Source organism: Salmo salar, chromosome 14 (genome assembly GCF_965601325.2).
Source record: "Salmo salar chromosome 14, fSalSal1, whole genome shotgun sequence".
NCBI classification, from domain to species: Eukaryota; Metazoa; Chordata; class Actinopteri; order Salmoniformes; family Salmonidae; genus Salmo; species Salmo salar.
The window spans coordinates 61,966,442-61,977,766 of record NC_138304.1 but is presented as its reverse complement, the minus strand read 5'-3'; the positions used below and the strand labels follow the sequence as shown (position 1 = coordinate 61,977,766).

General features: G+C 44.6%; 1 protein-coding gene across 2 annotated transcripts in view; it reads left to right on the top strand.

Annotated features, from left to right (window-relative positions):
- Nucleotides 1–2,477: 2,477 nt before the first annotated feature.
- colec12 (collectin sub-family member 12) overlaps nucleotides 2,478–11,325 on the top strand; it is a 130,439-nt gene continuing 121,591 nt past the window's right edge. Inside the window, exon 1 of one of the 2 annotated variants that reach the window (XM_045694577.2) lies at nucleotides 2,478–3,598. In XM_045694577.2, coding sequence (XP_045550533.2) covers nucleotides 3,592–3,598 — 7 coding nt within the window. In that variant the 5' untranslated portion in view covers nucleotides 2,478–3,591. The remainder of the gene's footprint in view (nucleotides 3,599–11,325) is intronic. The other variant, XM_045694579.2, reaches the window with a different exon arrangement.

Here is an 11,325-nt window from a genome sequence, read left to right as displayed (position 1 = left end):
TTTTTGTACAGTATAGTTAGACTATTTAGACTGTGGTACTTTCTTTGTTTTCAGGACCACAGGGAAGGTAGGGGGGGGAAGGGGGGGGGTTACGGGCTAGACTTTCAGGACCACAGGGAAGGGGGGGGTTACGGGGTAGACTTTCAGGCCCACAGGGAAGGAGGGGGAAGGGGTGGTATGGAGGAGACATTCAGGCCCACTGGGAAGGGCTGGTACTGGGGGAGACTTTCAGGCCCAAAGGGAAGGGCTGGTAGAGGGGGAGACTTTCAGGCCCAAAGGGAAGGGCTGGTACGGGGGGAGACTTTCAGGCCCAAAAGGAAGGGCTGGTACTGGGGGGAGACTTTCAGGCCCACAGGGATGGGCTGGTACTGGGGGGAGACTTTCAGGCCCAAAGGGAAGGGCTGGTAGAGGGGGAGACTTTCAGGCCCAAAGGGAAGGGCTGGTACGGGGGGAGACTTTCAGGCCCAAAGGGAAGGGCTGGTAGAGGGGGAGACTTTCAGGCCCAAAGGGAAGGGCTGGTACGGGGGGAGACTTTCAGGCCCAAAGGGAAGGGCTGGTACGGGGGGAGACTTTCAGGCTCACTGGGAAGGGCTGGTACTGGGGGAGACTTTCAGGCTCACTGGGAAGGGCTGGTACTGGGGGAGACTTTCAGGCTCACAGGGAAGGGCTGGTACTGGGGGAGACTTTCAGGCTCACAGGGAAGGGCTGGTACTGGGGGAGACTTTTAGGCCCACAGGAAGGTCTGGTACTGGGGGGAGACTTTCAGGCCCAAAGGGAAGGGCTGGTAGAGGGGGAGACTTTCAGGCCCACAGGGAAGGAGGGGGAAGGGCTGGTAGAGGGGGAGACTTTCAGGCCCAAAGGGAAGGGCTGGTAGAGGGGGAGACTTGGAGGATGGATGGGTGGTCAGTCAACCTTGGTTGCTGGGCGGGATAGGAAGGGTTGGGAGGTGTGTGGGTTGGTTTCCAGGTGGGGAGGGAGAATGCAGGCAGGGGGATGAGGACTGAGGGGGGAAATGGGTTGAGGTTATCTTTGGAACTATTTTTAAAATTATTTTCTTGTACCTGTAACTGCCCCCTCAAAAAATTGAAAATGAAATAAAGTTGGTCACAATGTTTTTTTTAAATGAGGTCAAGGTATTGGGTTAAAAGTCAGCAACAAACAAACACGGTTGTAAACATAACAAAGCACCAGGAGAATGAGAGGAACACTGTTGATGAGAGAAACAGAAACATGTAGATACTGTCAGAGATGTAACTCAAAGCAGTTGTAGTTGAGTAATTGGTTATTTTGGGAAGCCGTCAGCTCTTGGGATGGAGATAGATCTCACTGTTGGCAGAGCCACAACAGATGTTGGAAACAAATATACTTGAGTTGGCAAAAACAGTGAGTTAGTTTGGGACAATGTTTGAAGATCCATATAAAAGCCACAGTCACTATTCTGTAACCCTAAACCTAAAGAGAATAGATTAGAACTACTACATGTTGAATTGAACAGGTAACAATCCTAGTTCCAATGCAGCCCTTCTACCACCCCTCAGAGCCTGGTTCCTCTCTAGGTTTCTTCCTAGGTTTTGGCCTTTCTAGGGAGTTTTTCCTAGCCACCGTGCTTCTACACCTGCATTGCTTGCTGTTTGGGGTTTTAGGCTGGGTTTCTGTACAGCACTTTGAGATATCAGCTGATGTAAGAAGGGCTATATAAATACATTTGATTTGATTTGATTAGTATTTGATTAGGTTAGTTCAGAACATAGAATACGGGTAATTGATAACTTAACTAACATAATCCCTAACCCCAAAACATAACCCTTGATCCCCAAACCTAACCCTAACCTCTACAAGCCCTTAACCCCCAAACCTAACCCTAACCCCAAACCTAACCCTAACCTCTACTAGCCCTTAACCCCCAACCCTAACCCCCAACCCTAACCCCTACTAGCCCTTAACCCCCAACCCAAACCCCAAACCTAACCACTCTAGGTGACTAATTTCATATCTGACATCTATGTGAGTGTGTGTGTGAGTCTGTGTGTGAGTGAGTGTGTGATTGTGTGCATGTGCGTGAGTGCGGGTGTGTGTGCAAGTGTGCGAGCGTGTGTGAGTGTGCGAGCGTGTGTGCGGGTGATTGTGTGCATTCCTGTGTTTGTGTTAGGTAGTGAAGGGGGGGGGGCAGATGGTATTTCAGAAACCCTGCAGGCGCGGCGCTTCTCTTCCTTCTATTTTTTTACTTTTTTGGTAGCATTCTCTAGAGAAAGAGACTTTCCCACCGAGCCGTGCATTAGAGAGACTTCCTCACCGAGCCGTGCGTTAGAGAGAGAGACTTCCCCACCGAGCCGTGCGTTAGAGAGACTTCCCCACCGAGCCGTGCGTTAGACAGAGAGACTTCCCCACCAAGCCGTGCGTTAGAGAGACTTCCCCACCGAGCCGTGCGTTAGAGAGAGAGACTTCCCCACCTAGCCGTGCGTTAGACAGAGAGACTTCCCCACCGAGCCGTGCGTTAGACAGAGAGACTTCCCCACCGAGCCATGCGTTAGAGAGACTTCCCCACCTAGCCGTGCGTTAGACAGAGAGACTTCCCCACCGAGCCGTGCGTTAGAGAGAGAGACTTCCCCACCGAGCCGTGCGTTAGAGAGACTTCCCCACCGAGCCGTGCATTAGAGAGAGAGACTTCCCCACCTAGCCGTGCGTTAGACAGAGAGACTTCCCCACCGAGCCATGCGTTAGACAGAGAGACTTCCCCACCAAGCCGTGCGTTAGACAGAGAGACTTCCCCACCTAGCCGTGCGTTAGAGAGAGAGACTTCCCCACCTAGCCGTGCGTTAGAGAGACTTCCCCACCTAGCCGTGCGTTAGAGAGACTTCCCCACCTAGCCGTGCGTTAGACAGAGAGACTTCCCCACCTAGCCGTGCGTTAGACAAAGAGACTTCCCCACCGAGCCGTGCGTTAGACAGAGAGACTTCCCCACCTAGCCGTGCGTTAGAGAGAGAGACTTCCCCACCTAGCCGTGCGTTAGACAGAGAGACTTCCCCACCGAGCCGTGCACCAGACAGAGAGACTTCCCCACTGAGCCGTGCGTTAGAGAGACTTCCCCACCTAGCCGTGCGTTAGAGAGACTTCCCCACCTAGCCGTGCGTTAGAGAGACTTCCCCACCTAGCCGTGCGTTAGACAGAGAGACTTCCCCACCTAGCCGTGCGCCAGACAGAGAGACTTCCCCACTGAGCCGTGCGCCGGACAGAGAGACTTCACCACCGAGCTGTTCATACCCGATACTAAAAGCAGAGAACAGAAGAGAAGACAAGAGCAGTATACAAGCTGCAACCTTTCATCTGTATTGCCTGTTCCCTTCAAGGTTGTTTCTATTATTAAGTTCCGTATGTGGATGAAAGAGTGATTCCCCGTGGCGGGGGTTTGATATGGAACTATAAGGACTTTCGTCACCTATTGTAGCAGACCACAGGGAGAGCAGAGCCGCTATCCAGGTGTCAGCAGGACTATCACCTCTTCCTAATCTTCAGGCCGATACTCTAGCGATCCAGTGGATGTAACTTCACATTCCAGGCTAGATTAGTAGCAGAGCAGCTCTCTACAACACCATGAAAGGTAGGCTACGTCATGACGATCCAGTAAACAACAACAACATTACTGCAACATAATCAATGTTTTCTATCATAGATGACCAACTATGTATTATAGCCTACTTCAACACAACATCCTGCAGTAGTTTGGTTATTATTGGTCAACACAACTTTATCCCACAGGTCCTGCAGTAGCTTAGTTGTTATTCCTAGCACACAATGACTACATCAAGCTTGTGACTCTACTAACTTGTTGGATGCATTTGCTGTTTGTTTTGGTTGTGTTTCATTAAGTAATGTAGATGCTACCATGATTATGGATAGTCCTGGATGAATCTTAAATAATGATGTGTGAGAAAGTTAGAAGCATGAATATCATACCCCCCCAAATTTATACCTCCCCTTTTACTGTAATGGTGAGAGATTAACATGTCTTGGGGGTATGATATAAAATGCTAACCTCCTCTGTTATTGTAATGGTGAGAGGTTAGCATGTCTTGGGGGTATGATATAAATGCTAACCTCCCCTGTTATTGTAATGGTGAGAGGTTAGCATGTCTTGGGGGTATGATATAAAATGCTAACCTCCCCTGTTATTGTAATGGTGAGAGGTTAGCATGTCTTGAGGGTATGATATAAAAAAAAAAAAAAAAAAAAAAAAAATGCATCCAACACGTTTGTAGAGTCATGAGCTTGATGTAGTCATTGCGTGCTATGAATATGGGACCAAATACTACATTTGACTACTTTAATACAGGAGGAGGCTGGTGGGAGGAGCTATAGGAGAAGGGGCTCATTGTAATGGCTGGAATGGAATTTAATGGAATGGTATATAACACAAACATATGGAAACCACATGTTTGACTCTGTACCATTAATGCCATTCCAGCCATTACAATGATCTCCTCCTCCTATAGCTACTCCCACCAGCCTCCTCTGTAATACACATACAGTAAGTGATTTTGTCCCAACACTTTCGGTCCCCTAAGGGGGGGGGGGGGAGGGGGGCTATGTACAAAAAGTGCTGTATTTTCGAAGCAGTTCAACCGATGTGGATGAAAATGCCCTAAAATTAAAGCTGATAGTCTGGAGTTTAAACTCATAGTCATTGTATCATTTCAAATCCAAAGTGCTGGAGTACAGAGCAAAAACAAACAACAAAACATGTGTCACAGTCCCAATACTTTTGGAGCTTTCTGTATATCCCACAAGTCCTGCAGTAGTTTACGTGTTATTGTTCAACACAACGATATCCCACCAAGTCCTGCAATGCATTAGTAAGCTAATTGAGGTTTTCTAATCTCGATGCAGGAATGCAGAGAAGTGTTGCTTCTCACATCTGGATCGCATCAGCTGCTCGTGGGGACCAGGTTGAGGGTTGTTTGGAATCCTGTTGCAGAATATTAATCCATTGAGTTAAACGTCATGATGAGAGCAGAAATAACAGACAATACACATGCTTTAGATGGATATTAGCCTCCCTAGTCAAAATAGTTACTGACCATTGTAGTAAGCTAATTGGGAATAATCTACAAATACCTCCCCTTGTTTCTATCTGGGAGCCTCTAATCAGGTTAACTAGCTATAAGATCCACTATAAAGCCATTTAACTGGTCAGGTTCTCAGAAAGCTGCGATGGGAAATACTGACTCAGGATGATATAAAGAAATGAATAGTTCTACTGTATTTCCACTCTGATGTAACTATAAAAAGGTCCAGAACTGAGCCAGGGTTTCCGAACGGTGTGAACAAAGATTCCACTCTACCTGTGTCAAGCCAGAGGAATTAACAAAATATAGTATATGCCATTACAGTGACATTGACTCATACATTGTCATTAAAACAAGATATGTTAGGAGTTTGTCTAATGTTGTTTCCATGTATTTGTATTTGTAATTATTATGGATCCCCATTAGCTAAGGCAGCAACTACTCTTCCAGGGGATTATTATGGATCCCCATTAGTTACTGCCAAGGCAGCAACTACTCTTCCTGGGGTTTATTATGGTATCCATTAGTTCCTGCCAAGGCTGCAGCTACTCTTCCTGGGGTTTATTATGGATTCCCATTAGCTAAGGCAGCAGCTACTCTTCCTGGGGTTTATTATGGTATCCATTAGTTCCTGCCAAGGCAGCAGCTATTCTTCCTGGGGTTTATTATGGATCCCCATTAGTTCCTGCCAAGGCAGCAGCTACTCTTCCTGGGGTTTATTAAGGATCCCCATTAGTTCCTGCCAAGGCAGCAGCTACTCTTCCTGGGGTTTATTATGGATCCCCATTAGTTCCTGCCAAGGCAGCAGCTACTCTTCCTGAGGTCCAGCAAAATTAAGGCAGTTATACATTTTTTAAAACATTACAATGCATTCATAACAGATTTCACAACATATTAAGTGTGTGCCCTCAGGTCCCTGCTCTAGTAACACGTATCTACTACACAACATCAATGTGTGCGTGTGTGTATAGTGCGTATGTTATTGTGTGTTTGTATGCATGTGCCTATGTTTCTGTTAATTTACAGTGATTCATTTATACTGTTGTTAATGTGTTTAGTGAATAGTCTACAGGACAATAAGACCATCCATCACTTAGGTTTTTACCAGTCTAGTTTTTATAGTGGATGGTAATGGTTAGCTGTGAGGGTTTTACCAGTCTAGTTTTTATAGTGGATGGTAATGGTTAGCTGTGAGGGTTCTACCAGTCTAGTTTTTATAGTGGAGAGTAATGGTTAGCTGTGAGGGTTTTACCAGTCTAGTTTTTATAGTGGATGGTAATGGTTAGCTGTAAGGGTTTTACCAGTCTAGTTTTTACAGTAAATATTTACGGTTTGGGGTTAGGGTTCTACCAGTCTAGTTTTTATAGTGGAGGGTGAGGGTTCTACCAGTCTAGTTTTTATAGTGGAGAGTAAGGGTTAGAGGTGAGGGTTCTACAAGTCTAGTTTTTTACATTGGAGGGTTAGGGATAGGGGTTAGGGGACTTGACAGTCTAGTTTTTATAGTGGAGGTTAAGGTTTTGTCGTTAGGGTTTTACCAATCCATTTTTCATAGTGGAAGATTAAGGTTAGGGTTTTACCTGTGTTGTTTTTAGAGTGCAGGGTAAGGGTTAGTGGTTACCAGTCTATGTCACATCCTGACCATAGAACGCTTTTATTTTCTATGGTAGAGTAGGTCAGGGCGTGACAGGGGGTTTTGTCTAGTTTACATTTTCTATGTTGTGTGGTTCTAGTTTCTGTATTTCTATGTTTTTTGGGGGGGATGATCTCCAATTAGAGGCAGCTGATCATCGTTGTCTCTAATTGGGGATCATATTTAAGTTGTTGTTTTTCCCACTAGGGATTGTGGGAGAATATTTTGAGCTAGTGTATGTTGCACCTCTTCGTCACGGTTTGTTGTTTTGTTTATTAGTTTATTTGTATGTCTTGCATAGTTTCACAGTTAAATAAAAATGTAGAACGATTCACACACTGCGCCTTGGTCTCCTTCATCATACGACAAACGTGATAGTCTAGTTTTTTTAGTAGAGGGTAAGGTTTAGTGGGTAGGATTTTACCCGTCTAGTATTTATAGTTGAGGTTTAGGGTTTTACCAGTCTAGTTTTGATAGTGGAGGGTTAGAGTTAGTGGATACGTTTTTTTTCAGTCCAGTTTGTATTGTGGAGAGTAAGGATTAGTTTGTAAGGTTTTACCTGTCTAGTTTTATAGCGGAGGGTTAGGGGTTAGGGGTTAGGGTTTTACCAGTCTAGTTTTATAGCAGAGGGTTAGGGTTAGGGGTTAGGGTTTTACCAGTCTAGTTTTATAGCAGAGGGTTAGGGTTAGGGGTTAGGGTTTTACCAGTCTAGATTTTATAGTGGAGGATTAGGGGTTAGGGGTTAGGGTTTTACCTGTCTAGTTTTATAGTGGAGGGTTAGGGTTAGGGTTTTTACCAGTCTAGATTTTATAGTGGAGGGTAAGGGTTAGTGGTTAGGGTTTAGGGTTAGTGGTTTGGGTTTTACCAGTCTAGTTTTTATAGTGGAGGGTAAGGGTTAGTGGTTAGGGTTAGGGGTTAGGGTTTTACCAGTCTAGTTTTTAAAGTTGTGGTTTATGGTTAGTGGTTAGTGGTTTACCAGTCTAGTTTTTATAGTGGAGCGTAAGGGTTAGTGGTTAGGGTTTTACCAGTCCATTTTATAAAGGTTAATATAAAGGTTAATGGTTAAGGTTAATGGTTAGTGATTTACCAGTCTAGTATTTATATTGGATGGTAAGGGTGAGGGTTTTACCAGTCTAGTTTTATAGTGGAGCTTTAGGGTTTAGTGTTTTATAGTCTAGTTTTGATAGTGGAGAGTTAGGGTTAGTGGATACAGTTTATCCAGTCTAGTTAATATAGTGGAGTGTAAGGGTTGGTGGTGAGGGTTTAACCAGTCTAGTTTGTATAGTGGAGGGTTAGGGGTTAGGGGTTAGGGTTTTACCAGTCTAGTTTTATAGCAGAGGGTTAGGGTTAGGGGTTAGGGTTTTACCAGTCTAGTTTTATAGCAGAGGGTTAGGGTTAGGGGTTAGGGTTTTACCAGTCTAGATTTTATAGTGGAGGGTTAGGGGTTAGGGGTTAGGGTTTTACCTGTCTAGTTTTATAGTGGAGGGTTAGGGTTAGGGTTTTTACCAGTCTAGATTTTATAGTGGAGGGTAAGGGTTAGTGGTTAGGGTTTAGGGTTAGTGGTTTGGGTTTTACCAGTCTAGTTTTTATAGTGGAGGGTAAGGGTTAGTGGTTAGGGTTAGGGTTAGGGGTTAGGGTTTTACCAGTCTAGTTTTTAAAGTTGTGGTTTATGGTTAGTGGTTAGTGGTTTACCAGTCTAGTTTTTATAGTGGAGCGTAAGGGTTAGTGGTTAGGGTTTTACCAGTCCATTTTATAAAGGTTAATATAAAGGTTAATGGTTAAGGTTAATGGTTAGTGATTTACCAGTCTAGTATTTATATTGGATGGTAAGGGTGAGGGTTTTACCAGTCTAGTTTTATAGTGGAGCTTTAGGGTTTAGTGTTTTACAGTCTAGTGTTGATAGTGGAGAGTTAGGGTTAGTGGATACGGTTTATCCAGTCTAGTTAATATAGTGGAGTGTAAGGGTTGGTGGTGAGGGTTTAACCAGTATAGTTTCTATGGTGGAGGGTTACGGTTAGTGGTGAGGGTTTTACCAGTCTAGTTTGTATAGTGGAGGGTTAAGGTTAGTGGTGAGGGTCTTACCAGTCTAGTTTGTATAGTGGAGTGTTAAGGTTAGTGGTGAGGGTTTTACCAGTCTAGTTTGTATAGTGGAGGGTTAAGGTTAGTGGTGAGGGTCTTACCAGTCTAGTTTCTATAGTGGAGGGTTAAGGTTAGTGGTGAGGGTCTTAGCAGTCTATTTTTTTTAGTGGAGGGTTAAGGTTAGTGGTGAGGGTCTTACCAGTCTAGATTTTTGTGGAGGGTTAAGGTTAGTTGTGAGGGTCTTACCAGTCTAGTTTGTATTGTGGAGGGTTACGGTTAGTGGTGAGGGTCTTACCAGTCTAGTTTGTATTGTGGAGGGTTAAGGTTAGTGGTGAGGGTCTTACCAGTCTAGTTTCTATAGTGGAGGGTTAAGATTAGTGGTGAGGGTTTAACCAGTCTAGTTTCTATAGTGGAGGGTTAAGGTTAGTGGTGAGGGTTTTACCAGTCTAGTTTGTATTGTGGAGGGTTAAGGTTAGTGGTGAGGGTCTTACCAGTCTAGTTTGTATAGTGGAGGGTTAAGGTTAGTGGTGAGGGTTTTACCAGTCTAGTTTCTATAGTGGAGGGTTAAGGTTAGTGGTGAGGGTTTTACCAGTCTAGTTTGTATAGTGGAGGATTAAGGTTAGTGGTGAGGGTCTTACCAGTCTAGTTATTTTAGTGGAGGGTTAAGGTTAGTGGTGAGGGTCTTACCAGTCTAGTTTTTTAGTGGAGGGTTAAGGTTAGTTGTGAGGGTCTTACCAGTCTATTTTTTTTAGTGGAGGGTTAAGGTTAGTGGTGAGGGTCTTACCAGTCTAGTTTTTTTGTGGAGGGTTAAGGTTAGTTGTGAGGGTCTTACCAGTCTAGTTTGTATTGTGGAGGGTTACGGTTAGTGGTGAGGGTCTTACCAGTCTAGTTTTTATTGTGGAGGGTTAAGGTTAGTGGTGAGGGTCTTACCAGTCTAGTTTCTATAGTGGAGGGTTAAGATTAGTGGTGAGGGTTTAACCAGTCTAGTTTCTATAGTGGAGGGTTAAGGTTAGTGGTGAGGGTTTTACCAGTCAAGTTTGTATTGTGGAGGGTTAAGGTTAGTGGTGAGGGTCTTACCAGTCTAGTTTGTATAGTGGAGGGTTAAGGTTAGTGGTGAGGGTTTTACCAGTCTAGTTTGTATAGTGGAGGGTTAAGGTTAGTGGTGAGGGTTTTACCAGTCTAGTTTGTATAGTGGAGGGTTAAGGTTAGTGGTGAGGGTCTTACCAGTCTAGTTATTTTAGTGGAGGGTTAAGGTTAGTGGTGAGGGTCTTACCAGTCTAGTTTTTTAGTGGAGGGTTAAGGTTAGTTGTGAGGGTCTTACCAGTCTAGTATGTATTGTGGAGGGTTACGGTTAGTGGTGAGGGTCTTACCAGTCTAGTTTGTATAGTGGAGGGTTAAGGTTAGTGGTGAGGGTCTTACCAGTCAATTTTTTTTTAGTGGAGGGTTAAGGTTAGTGGTGAGGGTCTTACCAGTCTAGTTTTTTTGTGGAGGGTTAAGGTTAGTTGTGAGGGTCTTACCAGTCTAGTTTGTATTGTGGAGGGTTACGGTTAGTGGTGAGGGTCTTGCCAGTCTAGTTTGTATAGTGGAGGGTTAAGGTTAGTGGTGAGGGTCTTACCAGTCTAGTTTTTTTAGTGGAGGGTTAAGGTTAGTGGTGAGGGTCTTACCAGTCTAGTTTCTATAGTGGAGGGTTAAGGTTAGTGGTGAGGGTTTTACCAGTCTAGTTTGTATTGTGGAGGGTTAAGGTTAGTGGTGAGGGTCTTACCAGTCTAGTTTGTATAGTGGAGGGTTAAGGTTAGTGGTGAGGGTTTTACCAGTCTAGTTTCTATAGTGGAGGGTTAAGGTTAGTGGTGAGGGTTTTACCAGTCTAGTTTGTATAGTGGAGGGTTAAGGTTAGTGGTGAGGGTCTTACCAGTCTAGTTATTTTAGTGGAGGGTTAAGGTTAGTGGTGAGGGTCTTACCAGTCTATTTTTTTTAGTGGAGGGTTAAGGTTAGTGGTGAGGGTCTTACCAGTCTAGCTTTTTTTGTGGAGGGTTAAGGTTAGTTGTGAGGGTCTTACCAGTCTAGTTTGTATTGTGGAGGGTTACGGTTAGTGGTGAGGGTCTTACCAGTCTAGTTTGTATTGTGGAGGGTTAAGGTTAGTGGTGAGGGTCTTACCAGTCTAGTTTCTATAGTGGAGGGTTAAGATTAGTGGTGAGGGTTTAACCAGTCTAGTTTCTATAGTGGAGGGTTAAGGTTAGTGGTGAGGGTTTTACCAGTCTCGTTTGTATTGTGGAGGGTTAAGGTTAGTGGTGAGGGTCTTACCAGTCTAGTTTGTATAGTGGAGGGTTAAGGTTAGTGGTGAGGGTTTTACCAGTCTAGTTTCTATAGTGGAGGGTTAAGGTTAGTGGTGAGGGTTTTACCAGTCTAGTTTGTATAGTGGAGGATTAAGGTTAGTGGTGAGGGTCTTACCAGTCTAGTTATTTTAGTGGAGGGTTAAGGTTAGTGGTGAGGGTCTTACCAGTCTAGTTTTTTAGTGGAGGGTTAAGGTTAGTTGTGAGGGTCTTACCAGTCTAT